This window comes from Microtus pennsylvanicus, chromosome 7 (genome assembly GCF_037038515.1).
Source record: "Microtus pennsylvanicus isolate mMicPen1 chromosome 7, mMicPen1.hap1, whole genome shotgun sequence".
Taxonomy (NCBI): Eukaryota; Metazoa; Chordata; class Mammalia; order Rodentia; family Cricetidae; genus Microtus; species Microtus pennsylvanicus.
In genome coordinates, this window is record NC_134585.1 from 4,867,027 (window position 1) to 4,887,913 (window position 20,887).

At 54.0% G+C, this 20,887-nt stretch overlaps 2 protein-coding genes across 2 annotated transcripts in view; both read right to left on the bottom strand.

Annotated features, from left to right (window-relative positions):
• The window catches only part of Tead3 (TEA domain transcription factor 3), a 20,281-nt gene extending 18,402 nt beyond the window's left edge, over window positions 1-1,879 (bottom strand). Inside the window, exons 1-3 of the mRNA XM_075978729.1 lie at window positions 1,702-1,879; window positions 1,216-1,613; window positions 811-1,021 (exon numbers count right to left, since the gene is read on the bottom strand). Of these exons, the coding sequence (XP_075834844.1) occupies window positions 811-1,021; window positions 1,216-1,613; window positions 1,702-1,879 (787 nt within the window). The remainder of the gene's footprint in view (window positions 1-810; window positions 1,022-1,215; window positions 1,614-1,701) is intronic.
• Tulp1 (TUB like protein 1) lies at window positions 1,721-14,542 on the bottom strand. The gene is made up of 15 exons (XM_075978780.1): window positions 14,496-14,542; window positions 14,322-14,373; window positions 13,915-13,996; window positions 13,670-13,822; window positions 13,218-13,355; window positions 12,304-12,399; window positions 12,086-12,205; window positions 11,726-11,841; window positions 8,478-8,483; window positions 8,037-8,207; window positions 7,707-7,819; window positions 5,464-5,575; window positions 5,289-5,387; window positions 4,210-4,381; window positions 1,721-2,132 (listed from the first exon to the last, which is right to left on the bottom strand). The coding sequence occupies exons 1-15, from the start codon at window positions 14,540-14,542 to the stop codon at window positions 1,999-2,001; spliced, it is 1,611 nt and encodes a 536-aa protein (XP_075834895.1). The 3' UTR covers window positions 1,721-1,998.
• Window positions 14,543-20,887: the final 6,345 nt, after the last annotated feature.

Below are 20,887 nucleotides of genomic sequence, written 5' to 3' on the forward strand. Positions count from 1 at the left end.
TCTTTAAGAATCTAAGCCCTCAATCAGGGCCCCTATTGGGGGTGGGAGTAGAGTAGGGGCTTCAGTGACACTGCCCCAGGGCCTGCTGGGGCTAGAAAACAGATCCACACCAGCGCTCCGGCCTCCCTTTCCAAGAAGGAATAAAGACGTGACGGACAATGGAGAGGACCCGAGTGGGAAGGGAAGCCCAGACTCCCTTAATTGCCTTAACAAGTTCTGCGGAGAAGGCCCCAAATGAAGCCGCGTCCGGAGCGAGACTCCTGGGCTAGAGCTGACACTCTGAAGCCCTCGCCCCGACGCGGGCCGCAGAACTGGAGGAGACAGGCGTCCCCCTTCGGTGCGCACACGCTCCGGGCTCGCAGTGTGGCTTCCCGACGCCCGGCCGGGTCCCAGTGCAGCCGCGAGCAGTGCTCACACCGACGCGCCCTGGCCAAGGCCTGCGTGGAGCCGGGGCCCGCGGGTTCCCGGAGTCCAAAGGGCGCCCCGGATACGAGTCCCGGCGGCAGGCCCTCCAAGCCCGCGGCTCCGGGCGCACACCCCGGCACTCGGCGGGGCCAGGCCCGGGCACCCAGGACACTCCGAGCTTCCCAGCCTTCGGGTCGCGGGGGGGGGGTGGGGTGAGTGGGCGGGGCTTCCCGGAGAGCGTCTCCCCCCTTCCCTCCAAACTTCCCGGCACCCAGGTCCTGGGCTCGGGCGCAGGCTGGACAATAGCTCAGCGCCCCCAGGGTGTCTCGGGTCCCCGCCATCCAGAAGCCACCCGAGCAGTCACCTCTGCGCGCGAGGCCTCCGAGTTGTGTCCCGTGGGCTTACCTGCTCCGAGCTCCGGGGGGCGCTCCGCCGGGCCGCTCCTCCGGGCCCGAGGGAGTAGCAAGGGGGGCCGGGAAGGGGGGTCGTGGGCAGGGGGATGGCCGGAATGCACGGAATGAGCCGGGCCGGAGCGGGAGGTGCTGGGCGCGGAGGAGGGAGCGAGCGGGACGGAAAGTTTGTGTTGAGGAGCCGGGCGGGGGGTGGGGGCTGCGGGCTAGAGGGGCGGAACATGTGGGCGGAGTTAGATCTGGGCGGGGTCGTGAATGGGCGGTGTCAGTGTGGAGGCGTGGTCTAAGGCGGGCCCGGGCCTGCGGTCTCTGACCACCCAGCCCCAAGAACGCCCGTCACTGTGGATTCGCCCTCCCGCGCACCCCAGTTCTCGCTCGCCATCTCAGAGTCCCCACCTACGCAACCCCCTTTCGGGTACTCCGCTGAATCTTGGGGATCAGGCCGGGGGCGGAGCCAAAAGTGGAGTTCTGTCCCCTGGGCCGGACTCTTGAAGGTGTCGGGGGTACTGGGGAACCGCGTTTCGTGCAGCCAAGCGGCGCCCTGAGTCTCGGGGTTCCCCACCCTTCCACTCGGGTCCGCCGCAGTCGAGGCCTCTGCAGCGCTCCTCCCACCGAGAGCCCGCCCCCCCACTCCGGGGCCCCAGACCCGGCTCCGCCCTGCCCGGACCCGGTTTGTCTGGTTCTCCCCGAGTGGCTTGTTTCTCGAATTTCTCCCTTTCTCCCTCTTCCTGGACCTCTGGGGCCCCTCCCTCTCCGCCCTGCTACTTGGAGAGTCGGGGGCCGGACCCTGAGGTACTGCTGAGGATCCATTGGACAGAAGGATACAGGGAGGGAGCTCAGAGCACTCATGGGCACCTGGGTCTACAAGCACGCATCCGGGAATTACCGCTGTGTTCAGTCTGGGCTGTAACTTTATTGAGAATGCGGGTCTCGGACCCTGCTTCTCCGTTTCCCCCAGTTAAGTCCTGGAGGGGCCTCGAACGTCTGACTCCGGCTCCCGAGCAGGAAGTGGCTGGGGAGGAGGGGGCGAGGCAGGCATTGCTATTCTGCAACCAGATGTTCATCTCCACCCCAGTCAGAGCTCCTTCGCCTGGCCGGTGCCAGGCTAGGGGTGCGCGGGCTGTGGGGGAGGGACCCTATCACCCCCAGCTGAGTGTTTTCCCAGCGCTGAGGGGTTGTGGGGTCACTCGCAGGCCAGCTTCCCGTCGAAGCTGGAAAGGGCGATGGCGAAGGCCTGCAGGGCGCACAGCGGGTACCGGTAGTCCAGAGTGAAGGCATCCTCGGCTACGCGGCCGAACTGGAGCACTATATAGTCGGCTGTGAACGACAATGGGGTGACCTCAGGCCCTCTCTTGACAGGCAACCCCATAACACCGGGAGGTCCTTTTCCTTGATTTGGAGTCACAGCCCCCAAGCAGCCTTGGGCCACCTTCCCTTCACTGAGTCGTCCAACTAGCCCTGCCTGTATAGGGTCTGTCACACCAAGTCCGCAGGGCAGGAGCCCCACCTTATCAGCCTCTGCCCAGGGCTACAGCAAATCTGTAATCTAGCAGTACAGGACCCTGACAAACTTGCCCAAACCAGAACCCTTCCCTGCGTTGTCCAGTTTTGGCCTCATTCCTCTGCCCAGCCCCAGTTCATAAGGCCCACGTTTGACCCTAGTTCAGGTCCTTCTCTAACCAGGAGTGGAGCGGCAGGCCTCTCCAGCTCTGGAGCTATCAATTCCAGTCACTCAATCAATCGGCCTCTTTCCACACCCTTCCCTCCACCGCACCCTTCTGTCTTGGAGTAGCCAAGGCTGGCCTTGAATTCCTAATCCTCCTGCTAGGTCCCTCCCAAATGCCCTGGCTGTCCTGAATCTGTCTAAGAGGACCAGGCTGGTCACCTGGGTAACAGGCAAGACCACCCAACTGGCTTCCCAACCCAATCTCAGCACCTCTCTCCCAGCCTGAATAGGGATAGGAAGCTATTTTAAAACAAAAACCCCTCCATCCTGGTCTGGTGGTGGACCAGGCTCCCACAGGAACTGGCCTGGTGAGCAATCCCAAGGCCTGGGGACAGCAAAGGACTGGGGGCGGCGGATTGCATGGTACTGGCCAAACCCTTTGTGGAACCTCTTGCCCAAGCTAGGACAGGGACATCCATGCCCTGGAGATCTTGGTTCCCTAAATAAGTCCTCAGGGGCAGTCTGAGAAAAAGTAGAGGCTGGAGAGATGGCTCAGTAGTGAAGAGCACTGATTGCTTTTGCAGAGGACCCCGCACCCAGAAGACCGCCTGTAACTCTAGTTCCAGGACATCTGATACCCTCTGGCCTCCGTGGGCACCTGCACATACAAGGTACACATAATTCATGCAGTCACACACACATAAAAAAATAGATTTTGTTTTTGTTTTTCTAGACAGGGTTTCTCTGAATAGCCCTAGCTGTCCTGGAACTCATTCTGTAGAACAGGCTGGATTCAAACTCACAGAGACCCGCCTGCTTCTGCCTTCTGAGTGCTGGGATTAAAGGTGTGCACCACTACCCAGCATAAAATTATAAATCTTAAAAAAAAAGTCATAGACACTTAGAAATTCATGGTCCATATTTCCTACTCTTGGTGCTTGCTGCCAAGTCTGGTGACCTTCAGGTCAAATTCATTTGATTCCTGGGATCAACTGATGAGGGGAGAGAAGTGGCTCCTGCAGGTTGTCCTCTGACTACACACACAGACACAGAAAGCGGTGGATGCCTCCCCCAAGCCCTAGCTATCCTGTTCTTAAAACATAATCCTTGCTGGGCGTGGTGGCAAACCTCGATAATAAAACTCGGGAGGCAGAGGCAGGTGGATCTCTACGAGTTTGAGGCCAGCCTGTTCTACAAAGAGTTTCCAGGACATGTTACAGAGAGAAACCCTGTTGTGAAAAACAAAAAGTCTACACCCCCCGCCAAAGACAATCCTCTATTTTAGCAGGGTATAGTGACCATACCTTTAATCCCAGCATTGGGGAAGCAGAAGCAGGGGATCTCTGTGAGTTTAAGCCCAGCTTTGTCCTTATAGATAGTTTCAGGGCTATATAGTGAGACCTTGTTTTAGGACAATTATCATGAAAACAATAATTTCTAGCTCTTGTTTCTGCTCTGTGGTCTTGGGTGCCACCGCCGACTACACACCAAGGGGTTAAACTCTAGGTGGTCCCCAGATTCCAGCCTTCATCCCTCCCCTCATCACAAATACCACTGGGGGAAAAAAAACAAATACCACTGGGAGTGTCCTAGCATCTACCCAAGGATCCTGGTCAAGGCTAGGTCACAAACTTGTCCTAGTGAACCCCAAGACTTTTGCTCGAACTCTCTGAGCCCCCTCCCAAACCAGAGTCAAGAGGGGAAGAGAGAGGGCCCTCAGACACTCACGGTCATCAGCATGCACAATCTGAAAGTTCTTGACGGAGGCCTGGGTGACCCGGCCCTGGAAGTTGAGGGTGTAGGAGCCACTGTCTTCGTTCCAGATGGGCGGCTTGTTATGTAGTTCGATGAGGCTCTCCAACGTCTTGTTCTGCCAGCGCACCAGCAGTCCATCGCTGGCCTGGGGCGCCCAAGGGGAGGTAACAGAGAAAGGATGGTTAGAGCTGGCTGGGCTAGCTCCATGGGCCAGGACGGCTGTGCTCTGGCAGAGAGTGGAAAGACACAACTGGTACCCAGGAGGAGTCGTGGGCCACTCTTCATGGCCTAGTCTCCCACTGCACCTGGAGCTCATTGATTGAGCTAGGCTGGGTGGTCAAAGCATTTGGGAATCCACCCATCTCCACCTGCCCGGTGCTGAGGTACAGGTACACATCAGTGTGCTCAGCTTTTACATGGATACTGGGAATCTCCACTCAGGCCTTCATGCGTGTACAGCAGGTATTTTATTGACAGAGACATCTCCAAGCCCCCTCTGTTATTATTATTATTATTTGTGTGTGTGTTATGTATGTGTGTATGTGTGTGTGTATGTGTTATCAGGGTCCCATATAGCCCAGGCTAGCCTCAAACTCCCTGTGTAGCTGAGGATAACCTTGTACTTCTAATCCTCTTGCTCTACCTCCTGAGTGCTGGGATTAGAGGCGTGAACCATGATGCCTGGTTTTTGCGGCACCGGGGACGGAACCCAGTGCCTCGTGCCTGTCAGGTGAGCCACCCCAGCCCAGCAGCTAGTGTTCTAATCACTGCTGTGTCCCATTTGAACCTTGGTTCTTACTGACAGACCTCAGAAGTAGGAGTCCACAAAACCTGCAAGGCCCAGCTTCCTGGCCAGCGTGGCCTCCAAAGGCAGCTTGGCCTCCTAGCAGGGAGAGTGAATGGGCAGCTGACAGGGTTGTTACTTTTCACTGTAAATGACTGAAGTGACATCAGTCACCCAGGAGCATGGGACGTGCCAGTCATCGGTTTCTGAGACCCTAGGTTCACCCAGCCTGCAAGGTTCCTGCAAGACTAGGGAGGTAGAGGCTCACATTTCGGGGCCGGATAGGGACCCTCTCATTGTCCGAGTTCATCCCAGGGATGATGACAGTCATGCGACGGGGTCCCCGGAACCCTAAAACATTGGTTTCCTGAAAGAGAGAGATGGCCGTCAGGCTGCATCCTACCCGAGGAGAGCCGGGCACAGTGGGGATGGTGGCTTCTCACATAGATAACAGCTGCCAGCTCCTGGCGCAGGCTCCCCACGTCCACACCACCGCCGCGCTGCGGGTTTTGCCCGTTGTCAAAGACTGTGAAGCGGTTGCCCAGGAGATTGGACCTGAGGGTGGGAGAAGAGTTGAGCCAAGGCTAGAGGGTACCTACCACCTCTCATCCCAAAACCCTTCCCCCAAGCTCCTAGTTCAAGAGCAAGGGGCAGTGTGTGTCTTGGGAGTGAGTATGTCACGTGCCTTGATTCAGGCTTCCCTTGAAGGGACAGTTTTAAAATTATTACTTATCACTGTTGTTTTGAAACAGTCTGGCTGTGGGGCTCAGTGGGACTCCTTTGCATGCCTGAGGCTCTAGGTTCAATCCCCAGCAGCAAGAAAAACAGAGCCAGGTGTGGCAGTAGCTGCTGCCTTTGGCAGGCGTAGCAGGTACCACCTGCCTCCACACAATGAGGTCAAACCAGCCTGGACCCCGGCTCAAAAAAAAAAAAAATCAAAACTAGGACTGTGCCGGGCGGTGGTGGCACATGCCTTTAATCCCAGCACTCGGGAGGCAGAAGCAGGCAGATCTCTGTGAGTTCGAGGCCAGCTTGGTCTACAGAGTGAGCCCCAGGACAGGCTCCAAAGCTACGGAGAAACCCTGTCTCAAAAAAAAAAAAAAATCAAAACTAAAGCTGGGGCTCAGTGGTAAAGGGTCAGCATAGGCTGAGGAGCCAAGTTTGAGCCCTGAAAAGGCAGAAAGAGAACTGAGCCCACAAAGTTGTCCTCCGGCCTCCACACAGACATACCAGTGTGCATGTGCCTGTGCACACCACACTCAGAATAAAACTAAATAATAAGATAAATAATTCAAGCTGGGCATCGTGGCGCACACCTTTAATCCCAGCACTCAGGAAGCAGAGGCAGGTGGATTTCTGTAAATTCGAGGACAGCCAGAACTGTTACACAGAGATTCCTGTCTCAAAAACAAAAGCCGAACACACACTAAATAAATAAATAAATAAATAAATATTTCGGATTTTGTCTCCCTCTGTAGCCCCGGGAGATAGGAGTCTCAGCTGTCCCCTTGAGTTGGTTCCTTTGATCACTGACCTATCGAATGCACGTGTGCGGCCGTCAGGGGTCAGGGAACAATGATCAGGAGCCAGTTCTCTCCTTCTTATCATGTGGGTCCCAAGAGACTGAGTTCAGGGCATCAGGCTTGGTGGCAAGGACTCTTACCCCCTGAGTCCTCCCCTCTGTAAATCTACAATAGCTACAATCCTCCTCTGGTTTGTTTGGTAAAAGGATGAAATTTCTGGTTAATGTTTGGAAAGTGCTCAAGATTATGCCTGAGGCATGGGCAGGCTCCTACAGACTTTTGTGAAAAGTTGTGGTGGTACTTGCAGCTAGGATTTGCTGAAGGAGGCAGAAGCAGGAGGATCACGAGTTTGAGGCCAGCCTGGGCTACACATTAAAAAAAAAAGAAGTCCTTTCAGACTAGCGGGTAGCTGAGCGGCCATAGGGAAGCCTGCCTGGCCTCATTGAGTCTCCCTTCGCTTGTTCATACACTCAGTAAATACTGCTTTCCTTTGCTCTTGAAACATCCTCTCCCGAGGTAGACCAGGCTGGCCTTGAACTGTGGATTCTCCCGTCTCTGCCTCCTGGTGCTGGTTGCTGGTTTTACAGGTGTGTTTTATGGTAACTGGTTTATGTGGTGCTAGGATCAAACCTGGTTAAGCAAATACGCTTCTCTTTCAATTTAACTACATCCCCTTTCTCTCTCCTCCTTTTTTGGGGGAAATGGGGCAGGGTCTAATGTAGCCCAGGCTATCTCTAAGTTCCTTAAACAACCAAGGGTGACCTTGAACTCCTGATAATTCTTTCTCTAACTACCAAGTGCTGGGATTATATCATGTACCATCACACCCAGTAGTACACCTCCTCAGAGAAGGTACTGCGTGGGAGCCAGTAGCACTCCATGAAAAGGGCCCCGCCCTTAAGGAGCTAGACAGAGTCCATCTCTGAGAGAGCCTTCGTCAGGCCTGTATAGTCCCCACCCCTTGGGGGAGATGCTGGCATGCAGTGCCGGGGGCCCATCTCAAGCCCACAAGACCATCTACATCAGGTCTCCAAGACATCCAGGCTTGTCAGAATGTGCGATGCCCTAGGCTGAAGGAGCATCTGGAGCATCCCATGTGGGGTCACTCTGCCAGCCACAGTGGCACAGAGGTGACTGCCCGTGGCCCGGAAGTGCAGCCGCACCTCAGCTTTCCGATGAAGTCCTCCCCTCCCCTGGACAAGTTGGTAGGGTCTCTGGAGATGAGGTAGTTGGCTGTCTTACTGCGCTTGCGTTTCCTGCTGGCCAAGAGGAACACCTGCAGAGAAGGGAACAGAGAGGTGACAAAGTGGAACTGGGGTACTCGGGAGGCCCCAGACACTGCCCCTGCCCTAGACACCCCTCAGCCCTAGACACCCCCCAGCCCTAGACCCAGCCCTAGACAGCCCCAGCCCTAGACCCAGCCCTAGACAGCCTCCAGCCCTAGACCTAGACACTGCCCCAGTCCTAGACACCCCCAGACCCTCTCTCAGAACCTTCTTCTCTGTGTCCAAGTGTAGGAAGTACGATGGGTACATGCCACGGTCCATGCCCTTCTTGTCCCGTGTCAGCCGGCAGCGCACTGCCCTGCCCTGGGGCGCTGGCTGTAGCACAAACTCCCGAGGTTCACCCACTTCCAAGGGGGGAGACGAAGCCCTGTCCTCCTTCTGCACAGGCAGACAGTGCATCAGCCAGGACACCCCATTTCATAGGTCCCCTTCTGCACCCCAGGCAGGACAGGCCATCACTCACCACTTTCTGGAGGGAAAAAGGAGATAGGTCCTGGGTGGAGGCACTTCCATCCCCCACAGCCTAGAAGCCCAACCTCATGAGAGAAGGCTCTAGAATTCTGCAATGTATTATAACTATTTAGGTTGAACCCAGACAGTCCCAGTTTGAGTTCATGTTCCACCACTAAGGGTCGGTCAGCTAGTTACAACTTTCTTGTTTCCATTTTATATATATTTTTATTTTGTGTGCATTGGTGTTTTGCCGGCATGTATGTTGGTGTTACAGTGTCAGATTGCCTGGAATTGGAGTTACAGGAAGTTGTGAGTCACCATGTGGGTGCTGGGAATTGAACCCTGGTCCTCAGAAGAACAGCCTGTGCTCTTAACTGCTAAGTCATCTCTCCAACCCCATTTTCATATTTAAAGATAAGGTCTCATAAAGCCCAGATTGACCTTGAACTCACTGTTCTGGAGGCTGGCCTCGAACTCCTGATTCTCCTGCCTTCACCTCCCAAGTTCTGGGACAACAGCTATGAGCTATCTACCACATCTGGCTCTGTTGTGGTGGTGATAGAGTTTTGGTTTTTGTTTTTTAATAATAGATGTGAGCGTTTAGTCTGCAAGTCTGTTTGTGCAACACGTGTGCCTGGTGCCCTGGAGGCCAGAAGAGGGTACAAGATCTCCTGGTGCTGGGTGGTGGTGGTGCCTCTAATCAATCCCAGCACTCAGGAGGCAGAGGCAGGAGAATCTCTGTGAGTTCAAGGCCAGCCTGGTCTACAGAATGAGTTCCAGGACCCAGGCTGGCCCCACTGCAATCCTCCTTGGCCTCCCAGTGCGTGGAGTTGGGGTGTGTCCCACCATGCCTAGTACTCCAAATATCGACTCTGCATTCTCATTAACACACTGGGGTAGCCGTCCCTGTTCTATAGAAATGGGGGTCATGCCATGCCTACTGGAGAGGTCTCTGTAGAAAGGAAGAAGGGCCTCCAACCAACAACCATGGCTGAACCACTTTAGAAATGAACGGTCCATTCCAAGTCAGTCTTTCAGGTAAGTACAACCTCGTGTGACACCCTGAGCCCACATGGTTCTGCGAAGCTGTCCCTAGATTTATGACCCTTAGAGACCAAGCAGGAAAGCTGGCTCCCTAGCTGAAGACACTAAAGCTTGGAGGCCATTTGTTATGCAGCAAGACCTAGCTGACTCACACAAGACTTGGCTGACTCAGGAACCTGTCAGCTTGGAGAATTTCCTAGTAACACTTCAGTTACAGAAGGAGGCAGGGTGAGACCTCGCGCCCTTTCTCCTGCTGCTCCGTGAGAGGAACCAGGACTCCTCAGGAGAGCGACGGACCTATCAGGCTGGGGGCGTCAGCACCTGAGGCCTCAAAGTTATCTGTGAGGATCGAGGAGCCTTCTGCTGGGGGCAATCCTACGCTGCATGTGGTAGAACACAGCCTGGGGCCCTTGGCCAAGGGGCACATGACCATCTTGACTGTGCTCCAGCCGGCTCCAGAAGAAACTTGGGAAACACAAGACTATGTCTGGAATGCGAAGTGAGAAAAGTCATCACTGACTCAAACGTCTCTGCACCTGTGAATGTGGACGCCTGCTGTGGGGAGGGCATTTCCACCTGGGATAAAACACCCCGAACAGCAACGGCAGTGATCTTGGTTAACACAAATCCATCCCCGAAGACCTGACACTCCTACACAAACTACTAAACCCACAGAGCTTGATCCAGGGCTGGCTCTTGGAGGTCTCTCCCTCTCAAGGAGAGTTTAACTCTCAGCCAGGCCTCCTTGTGTGTGCATAGGTTGTCATTCAAAGTCCTTAGCGACATGTCTTGACAGTGGAACATGTCAAATCAGAATAGACTCTAAGCTTTGGCAAAGATTCTGGAGCCTTTGGCAGTCAGAGATTAATTGGTTACTTTATTTAAAGATTTATTTTTTTTGTCAGGCAGTGGTAGCACACAGCTTTAATCCTAGCACTTGGGAGGCAGAAGTAGGTGGATCTCTGTGAGTTCGAGGCCAGCCTGGTCTACAGAGCAAGTTCCAGAATAGGTTCCAAAGCTACACAGAGAAACCTTGTCTCAGGGCTGGAGAGATAGCTCAGAGGGTAAGAGAACTGGCTGTCCCGAATTCAAATCCCAGCAACCACAAGGTGGCTCACAACCATCTGTGACCTGGTGCCTTCCTTGCCAGCAGTACATTGTATGCTTAATAAATAAATCTTTTTTAAAAAGTACAAAGAAGCAAAAACTCTAAAAAAGAAAGAAAGAAAGAAAGAAAGAAAGAAAGAAAGAAAGAAAGAAAGAAAAAGAAACCTTGTCTCAAAAAAATGTGTGTGAGTGTTTTCCCTGTATGTGTCTGTGTACCTCATGCATGCCCGATGCCTTCAGGTCAGAAGAGGGTATCAGATCCCCGGAAGTGGAAACGTGAGGTGCCCTGCGGGTGCTGGGAATCAAGCCTGGTTCCTTGGCAAGAGCAACCAATGCACTTAACTGCTGAGTCATCTCTCCAGCCTTGCTTTTGGAGACAGGGTCTCATGTAGGCCATCAACTTCACTGTGTAGCTGAGGTTAGCCCTGCACACCTGATCCTGCCGCCTCCACCGCCCATGTGCTGGGGTTGCAGGCACAGAGTGAAGTATTTTTTTTTTTTTTTTTTGTTTTTCGAGACAGGGTTTCTCTGTGGCTTTGGAGCCTGTCCTGGAACTAGCTCTGTAGACCAGACTGGTCTCGAACTCACAGAGATCCGCCTGCCTCTGCCTCCCGAGTGCTGGGATTAAAGGCGTGCGCCACCATCGCCCGGCTCAGAGTGAAGTATTTTAACAGTGGCTCCCGCTAGCCAACTTCTGGCCACTCGGTGCCCCAAAGGAGTATAAGATGTGTTTTCCAGATGCAGACTTTCATCTGAAATCCCAGTGCCAGTGAGGGTAGAAAGATCTGGAGTTCCAGACTGGCCTTGGCTACATAGCAAGACCTTATCCCATCCCATTCCCCCACCTCCACCCTCCTGAAACGAAACCCAGAGTCCTGCTGCTGTATGCTTGGCCTCCCTGTTTGTTTGTTTTGTTTTTTTCAAGACAGGGTCTTTCTGAGTAACAATCCTGGCTGTCCTGGAACTTGCTTTGTAGACCAGGTTGACCTCGAACTCACAGAGATCTACCTGCTTCTGCCTCCCGAGTACTGGGATTAAAGGCCTATGCCACCACTGCCTGGCCCTTCCCTGGTATTTTAACACATGTCTTCTCACTGGGGACTGCCTGGTAGTCATAGCACAGAGGGAAGTCCATACCACTGGACGGCAGAGTATGTAAGGGCCGTGGGTGGCCTGAGCCATGCCTCCTCTGTCCCCTTGAGCCCAAAGCTCCTAGGCTGTGTGCCCAGTCATGGGTGGGGAGCCAAGTCCTTAGCCCCAAAGCCCCCCACACCTGCCCCTCGGGTGACAACCTTTCTGCCTTTCCCTTTCGCTCGGCCCTTCTGGTTGCTATTCTTCATTGCTGAAGACTCCTTCTCTTCCTCCTCCTCTTCTTCCTTCTTCTCTTCCTCTGAGCCTTTGGCTGGCCCTGAACATGGAGGGAGAAAGGCTGTAGAACCTTCATCCTGATTGGCCAGGTGTTCCCCACACCCACGCTCCCCTTTAATTCTCTCCACGCCCATAAAAAGGTTCTGATCAGAGCCTCAGAAAGGCCAGCCGCTTGGGGCCACCTGGCTGTCAGGACAAGGGTGTCAGGACGCCCCCACGGGGTCCAGCTCTTGCCCCCCTCACTCCTCACATGCCCACGGTCCCGCCACCCTTCTGCCACGCACCTTTCTTCTTCACGTCCTTTTCAGCCGGGCCACCTTCCCCAACTAGGAACATGGCTGCTGGAGTCTTCTTCCTCAGGGCTGCTGGACTTCTCGAGGGGTCCTTGTCAGCCTCCCCGGCCCCTGCAGAGAGGATACAAGAAGGGGGTCACCATTTCAACACACCCAACGACCCCTGTCCTCCGTCCATCTGTCTGTCAGTATCCACCCCTCCCCCTTACCTTTCTTCTTTGCCTTTTTCAGCTTGGTTCCCTCCCCTGCCTCCTTCTTCTTGGTGTGGGATGGTTTTCGGGGGGCTTCAGGGCTTCCTAGGTCCTCTGGGAATAGGAGGTTTGGGGGGGTCGGGAAAGAAGAAACCTATTGGGTCAAGGATCACCTTCTAACCCTGTCATTCAGCCTGACATTCAGTTACCAGAGTGCTGAACACCAGACAGGGGACTGTGGTCCATGGTTCTGGAGTTACTTTCTCTTGAGTCTAAAACAACGATCTGGCTAGGAATCAGCTTAAGAGGCACGGAAGGAATGAGTGAGGGAACGAATGGAAGCCAGGCTGGCACTTCAGCCCTTAGTCCTCCAGTCAGTCTCTCTTCCAGGGACCCTCCCCAGCCATGAGCTCAGCCTCTGACGCTCCATGGAGATCCCACCCAGCATGGTACACATTTCTGACCAGACCTTCCAGGCCGGGAGCCCTCACCGTCTTTAGTAGGGATTTCCTTTTACTTCCATCTATTTAATAAAAATTATAACATTAGCTGGGCTCTGGTGGCGCACGCCTTTAATCCCAGTGCTCAGGAGGCAAAGGCAGGCAGATCTCTGAGTTCAAGGCCCAGCCTGGTCGACAGAGTGAGTTCTGTAGCCCAGGACTGCCTGGGCTACAAAGAGAAACCCTGTCTCGAAAAACAAACAAAAAACAAAACAAATTATAATCCACACGAAGTCAAAGCAAAGCCCACAAAGAGAACAGAACCTTCCTCCTTGGCGCGCCCTTTGCAGTGTGCCGCAGCCTTGAGAACTGATCTCCTTAGGGACCTAGGGACTAGCATTGAAGAGAGAGGGCCAGGGGAGGACTCTGCACCGGTGCTGGAGCTCTTTCTGCCTGCCAGTGGGTGGGTTCCTGGGGGCTCCCTGCACCTACCCCGCGGGTCTAGGGCTTTGGCTTTCTTCTCTCTTCCCTTGGGTGGTCTCCTGGGGGACAGAGAGCTTTTCTCCTTTTCCCCCTCTTCCTCATCCTCTTCATCATCATCATCATCGGAATCCTCCTCCAAATCCTCCACTATGGATAGAATACTCTTTGTAATACAGGCTCCAGAGATCCAGACCCTGCAGGGTGCTGAGGGGCTTCAAGCCCCTTCCTGCACGGGGCTGCGGTGGGCGGCACCCTGCTCTGCTCCCTCCTGACTTGCCTTCTCACCGTTACCACCATCTGGGGTACTTTGACTACTAACTGTAGCTCAAGGCTTTTAAACTTGGACCCATGATGCCTCAGTTTCTCCATAAGTGTAACAGAGATAGAGCAGGGGAACCCACGCCTGGCCTGGGTGACCACTGCTCACACTGTCTGCCCCTCCCTCCCTACGCCTCACTCACCGCTTCCCACATCTGGGGCGCGGGCAACCAGGAAGGTTTCCCGAGGATCCCGCTTCTTGGCCTCGGGGTCCCGAAGGAACTTGGCATAGACTGTCGGCACAGCGCGCGCCTCTGCGGGGTCTGCGGGCGGCTCCTCGAGCTTCTTGCGCCCAGCTGGACCAGATGTGTGGGCAGAGTTCTGTCTCAGAGGTCCCCCACTTCAGCCTCCCCGGCCCACACCCTCCCGCACACCCCCCAGGACTCACCTCCAGCTTTGCGGGGCTTGGATCCCTGAGACTCCGGGGTCTCAGACTTCTTTTTCCTCAATTTCTGTCCCTGGGTGGGTCGCTGTGAAATAGGGGTCACCAGGAGAGAAGGGGACTCTGGGGCTCCTATCCCCCTCTAATCCCTTGGTGCCGCCAGAAATAGCCTCGGATTATCCCAAGGGGTGCTGCAGTCCTTTCGCAGTGTGGATGACCCATACTCGCATGACAGCCACTTCCAAGACCCAAAGCCCCCCAAATGTTCCTGGGCACCCCATTCCTAACCCCCTTTCTCCTCCTAAACTTTCCGGGTAAAGAGTTGAGAGGACCTCTCCCCTACAGCTCCCTTCCTATGTACCCCGAGGGGCACCTTCGTGCCTCCTTTCCAAACCCCAAATTTGTTGACACACCTGCTTGGGGCGCTGCTGCGGTTCCGGGCTCAGCCAGTCCTCTTCATGGCCACTGAGGGTACAATGGAACCAGGCTGTTCCCTTCTTGCGTTCTACTCCCCCCACTCCGCCACCACCACTGTGGTCCTGCAAATGGGGCCTGGGGTTCACAAGGGACCATGTGGGGGTTCCCACCTGTCTGAGGCCCACACTTCCCGGAGGGTCTCCTCCTGCAGAGGCATGGTGTCCTGGGCGCCTGTCGCGTGTCCTGTCAGTCACTGGTCACTCCTCTCCCGTGCCTGGTAGTTAACCTCTCATCCCTCTCAGTAGCTAATCTCAGCTCAGCTTCTCCCCACCTGCGCGGCTCTGGCTAGGACTCACTTCTAAAGACCAGGCGCTCCAGCCCAGCGACTCAGCCACTGAGGGGAGGATCTGAACACACAACGCTCCTCAGCACAGCAGCCCGAAGGACCCTCCACCTAAATGAGGCGCTTCCCTATGTAACACTTCAGTGGGGGTGGGGGACTGGAGAGTAAAAGGTTAGACTGATTCTCCAGTTGTCCCCAACCTCCCAACCAGTGTCTCCCTCAAATACTGGCCGCAAACTCACGACGCAGCTGAACTCCTGATTCTTCTGCCTCCATCTTCCAGGTCCTAGGTTATTAATTAGTTATTGTTTCCCCTGGTCTTACTATGTAACTCTGGCTAGCCTGAAATTCACTGTGTAGACCAGGCTCAGGCTGGCCTTAAACTCACAGAGATCCACCTGCCTCTGCCTCCCGAGTACTGGGATTCAAGGCGTGCGCCACCACAGCCCGGCTCAGGCTATTATTTTTAATTCTATAATACATGTGTGTCTGTGTGTGGGTGTGTGCACTTGAGTGCAGGTGTCCTTGGAGGCCAGAAGGACATGGATTCTATGAAGCTGAGGTGATAGTCCTAGGCCTATGTGAGTTGCCCAGCGTGAGTGCTGGAAACAGAACTTGGGTCCCCTGCAGAAGGAGTTTGTGACCTTAATAGCTGAGCCATCTCTTCAGCCCACATTTTAACATTGTAATAACATTCATTATAAAATTATTTTACTTTTAGTTTTTTTTTTTTTTGAGACAGGATTTCTCTGTGTAGCCCTGGCTATCCTGGAACTTGCTCTGTAGACCAGGCTGACCTCAAACTCAGATCCGCCTGTCTTCGCCTCTGAGAGCTCGGATCAAAGGTGTGCGCCACCACTGCCTGACTTTAACACACAATTTTGAATATTTTAGAAGATAAATAGTTTCTGGGCTGGGGACTATGCCTATCATTACAGTTCTTGGAAGGCAGGTGGCGTTAGGAGGACCACAAAATTGAGATCACTCCTCCCATCTTAAAAAACAAAACAAAAAAACCTGCCGTGGCGGTTCAAATCCTAGCACTCCGGAAGCAAAGGCCCGGCTGGGCACCACAAAACGGCGACTGGAAAAGTTGTGGCTGGACGGTCGGAAAAGACAGACCTCCCTCCAAAGAAGGCGGCTGGAGAGAAGGCTCGGTGCCCAAGAGCACGCGCTGCTGTTTTCTACTCCCAGCACCGGCATTGGGCAGCTCATAACCGCCCGCAATCAAGCTCCGGGAATCTGCTGCCGCTGGCACCTGTGGCACCTGTACTCACGTGTGCACGCACACATACATGGACATATACCTGCACACACACGTACACATACCTGCACACACACGTACACACACCTGCACACACACGTACACATACCTGCACACACACGTACACACACCTGCACACACACGTACACATACCTGCACACACACGCACACATACCTGCACACACACGTACACATACCTGTACACACATACCTGCACACACACGTACACATACCTGTACACACATACCTGCACACACACGTACACATACCTGTACACACATACCTGCACACACACGTACACATACCTGTACACACATACCTGCACACACACGTACACATACATGGACACACACGCACACATACCTACACAAACGTACACATACGTGCCGTGCACACACGTACACATACCTGCACACACACAAACACATACCTGCACAAACACGTACACATACACACATGCACACATACATGGACACACATGTACACACACGCACACAGACACGTACACATACTTGCACACACACGTAAACATACATATGCGCATACATGTGCACACACAACACACAATAAACAAAACTTTAGAAATAAAGATAATTACTAGAGTCATCTTGAGTAGATGCATTTAAATCCCCTCCCCTCGAGAGCAGTACTTGAATTCCCAGGGGCAGCCCCAGGGTTTGGGTCAGAGGTACTTTTGGGTTTGAGTCTCTGGTGCAGGGATGAGGGACGGGTCTGGGCCCCAGATAAGCAGCAGGCACTTTGATCGCCTGCTCCTGGACTGTAGGCTGCCGGACAAACAGGCTGAGGCTCTGTAATTACCACTGCTTTCAACTCAAAGGGACATTTCTCAACTGGATCTCTGGCCTCAGTCACCAGACTCCATTCCACGTGAATTTAGCTGTTTTCTGAAATTGAATTTACTTTCAGAGGACAAAGATTGCCTAGTCCCCCAAGTTCCTCTTAGTCACGTATGCTCATGTCACAGAGAGGTCACTTGCTTGGCTAAGGCCACACAGCTTGCTCGGTGGATCCAATCAGCAAAACACCTACTATGTGCCTGGTTATTTATTTTTACAATATCATTTTAGAAAGCAATATTTATGCACTGTGTGTGTGTGTGGTTGTTTCGCCCTCACAAATGTTTGTGAGCCATATGCCTGTCTTCTTAGAGCTGGGAAGAGGGCATCAACTGGAACTTGAAGTTACAGATGATTGTGAGCCACCAAGTGGGTGCTGGGAACAGAACCCAGTCTTCTGAGCTATCTCTCCAGCCCCCCTTCCTGGTATTTTCTTGTAAATTCTAGTCCCTAGCTTTGAAAGACCACTAGACACTAGACTTTCCTCTGTAACATTGTAACATCGCAACATGGTAACATAGTAATGTCGGCCTAAGAACCGACTGATCCCAACAGCTCCATCAGGCATCCTCTATTTGGCAGATCCCATAACCTTCATGGCGAGGATCAGGAAACTGACACACGTCCCCAAGCCCAGGGACTCAATCTCAGGAACCAAGAAGGAAGCCTGACTGCTAGAATTGTGTTTTCAGTCAGAAAAAGACTGTCTGTGTGTCTCGTCAGCCTGGTGACCACAGACAACTGTCCTCCTTGTTGCGGTTTCTCATTTGAAGAATCCCTTCCTTCTGGTGGGCTTTCCAGACCCCCAGAAGCAGCCTGGGGGAGCACTGCATACTGATTGGTGCAGAGCCGGAACCTGGACAGCCTGCAGCTGAGTTCCTCAGAGGTGGTCGGTCGCAGCAGCAGCAGCAGCAGCAGCAGCAGCAGCAGCAGCAGCAGCAGCAGCAGCAGCAGCGGCAGCAGCGCTTGCCCCCATTTGCAAAGGTTGTCTGAGTGACCCAGGACCTGCTGCTCACAGCTCTTGTCTCTCCCTGGCTCGCAGGAAGGGATCAGGACCCTGGCCAGGCTGTCTGAGTCCAGCCCCACTGTGGCCCACAGCCACAGCTGAAGGGACCCCTGAGTGGCCGCAGAGTGGAACCTACGCCCTGCGTTTGCTGGGGTAGAGAGGGTCGTGAGGTCACTGGGCGTGACACAGCCTCTCACACACCTCTGGATAGATAGATATGTGGATTGATAGAGTGCGTGCCTTAGCACACCCCCGAAGCCTGACACTCCCTCCAGCCAGGTGTGCACCCTCCCCAAACAGATTCACCAACTGGGGACCACTTACCTTTAGGTGGCTGAGCCTCTGGGGGACATTTCCTGTCCAAACCGCCTCAGCTTCTGAGTTGGGATTTAGAAGTCAGGTTAACGCTGCAACCCTGGCTTTCTCTTCCTCTGGCGTGGCCACAGAGAACCAAGCCCAGGATTTCCAGGGTTTCCAGATGTGGACTTCTGGCACAAAGTCTCCCTTGCCAGAGGTGTTGTGTGATTCTAGTACCCAGCAGATGGGGGCAGGAGGATCAGGAGCTTAGGGCCATCCTCAGCTACATAGAGGCCAGCCTGGGTTACCTGGGACCTTGATGTTGAAAAATCAGCCAAGACAAAGTTTGCATCTTGGTGCCAGGCAGGGACAGTGACTCATCCTCCCCCTATGACCTCAGCCCATGTCTTTGTTCAAAGTGTACTGTGGGCCAGGTAATTGACAAGATTTTGTTTGTTTTTCCTTTGCAGTGTACTTGGAAACAGTTAGTTAGCAGAACTTTGTAACAAGCCGGCAGTGCTGAGGCAGAGACAGAGGCAGGCAGATCTCTGAGTTCAAGGCCAGCCTGGTCTACACTGGGAGCTCCAGGACAGTCAAGGTTATTCCATGAGACCCTGTTTCAACCCCCTTATCCTTGCCACAGGAGAACCATGGAAGGAACATCTGGGTCAAAGATCTCTTCCGATCATTGCTGAGAGTGAACCAGGCTGGGCTGGGCTGTACGTGACCCAGTCTTCGGAAGAAAGCAGAGATGAGCCCCCCAAAAGATACAGCCTAGGGGTCTTGATCGGGCTGGTTTTCTCTGCCAGTTAAAGAATTAGAAGGCAAGCCGGGCGTTGGTGGCGCATGCCTTTAATCCCAGCACTCGGGAGGCAGAGGCAGGCGGATCTCTATGAGTTCGAGACCAGCCTGGTCTACAGAGCTAGTTCCAGGACAGGCTCCAAAGCCGCAGAAACCCTGTCTCAAAAAACCAAAAAAAAAAAAAAAAAAAAAAAAAGAATTAGAAGGCAGGAAAATTCTGACGTGCAACAGGTAGCTGCAGCGCAGAGAAATCTCACACCCCGCAGGCAGACTCAGCAGAAGAAGCAAGGTGGTTCTGGGCGCAAGGAGACACGCGTGCAGCAGGCATGCAGGGAACAAGACCCTCTGCAAAGCAGGGGGGACTCAGAAAGCCAACAGTTCCAGGCTCTTCCCGAGGGCTGGGGTTCGAGAGTCTCTGTGGAGGTTTCGTCCCCTAATTTAGGGCTGGTCATTTTGAAGAAAGCTGGGGTGGTGGATTGGCCCAGAATTGTAGTGTTTCATGACTTTGCCCTGGGAAGGGTGAGCCAGTCCACCGGCAAGGACCTGCTGGTGGGAGACAAAAGCCCGTTAGGAGGGTAAGGAAGACGCCAGCCATCTTGGAAATTTGCCATCTTAATTACATAGCCACGGCCCCCCTTGCTATCTGTCTGCCTACCGGGAGTCTAACTCCTTGTCTCCCACTAAGTCTTCCATTGTCCTCTGAGAACGGTCAGGGTCAGTTATATCACTATGAGCGACGTCCGCTTGGGGAGTCTGTGAACTTGAGCAATGACTTCTTCACCCAGCTGTCCCCAGGACATTGTTCCCACTGAGCCTCAGAGGTCCTGAGTTAGTAAGAGCTAAGGGCTCAGGAAAGGCTAGGAGGACTCTATTGATGGCAAGAGACAGATGCCCCAGACCAACAAACATGTGCAGGCAGACGCTCGACTTGGCTCATCCCGAGTGGGTCATAGCCCTCAAGGACATGTTACTCCAACTGACCGGTTGGAGTCATGTGTCTGCCTGAGCAGTGCTCTCTGGGATAGCCCCCCCCCGGGGGGGGAAGGATTAATCCTGAACAGGAAAGGAGGGGTACTTCTCACTGGGGCGCTGCTGGCAGCTGCTGGGAGAGTAACACAGAACTGGGGAGGCAGGAGTACGGCGTCCATGGAAAGCTTGTGGGCATCAGGCACCCAGGCTTTGGGCTCTCCTCGCTAAGCCGCTTGGGGGACAGGGAGGTAGGACGGCTGGCCCACCAGAGCTCAGCGGGCTCACAAGAACTGGATGCACCTGTGTGTGCTTGGCATCTTCTCTGAAAGCCCCTGCCCAGCACTGCGCTGTTACTGCCAGTCAGAGGGCAGAGTCTCAAAGGCGAGGAAGCAGAAGAGTCAGTGTAGAGCCCAGATGCCAGTGAAGGGTCCCTGGGGAGCCTTATGAGGCCAGTGTCACACTAACAGCATCCGTCAAGGTTCTGCAGAGTAAATTTGATGGCCAGGTAGCTTGCGGACCACTAGTGTGGAGGCCTTGTGAGGCGGCCTTGAGCTGGGGACTTGACTGTGTTATCCCTCGCTCTGTGACTTCAGGTCAGCCCTGTAACTCCTCAGATCACTCATTCTTGGGAAGGACACAGCTTCCTCACCTTGGGTGGTAAGGTTTGATGATATGTCCTTCCAAAGAGGATCTCACATCTTACCTACTTAGGCCATCAGACTTTTGAGACGATGGCTCCCAAAGAATTGGGATGTCCCCAGGATTCTCGTGCTGGGAGAAGGAAATGCCTGAAGCCTGGCACCAGCTACAGGGGGACTTGTTCTCCCAGGAAGACATTTTCACACAGTTCTGACATCCGTCAGGTCAGGCCACCTTGCAGGAGCCTGGGGTCAGGGATGGTCAGGGCCTCACTTTAACCAGGACTGCTTAGCTATGCAAACCTCGGGACCTCCATTAAACCTAAACCCCACATCAGGACCCCAAAGATGGATTTTAGGGTCCCAGGGCCTCTTTCTCATCTCAGT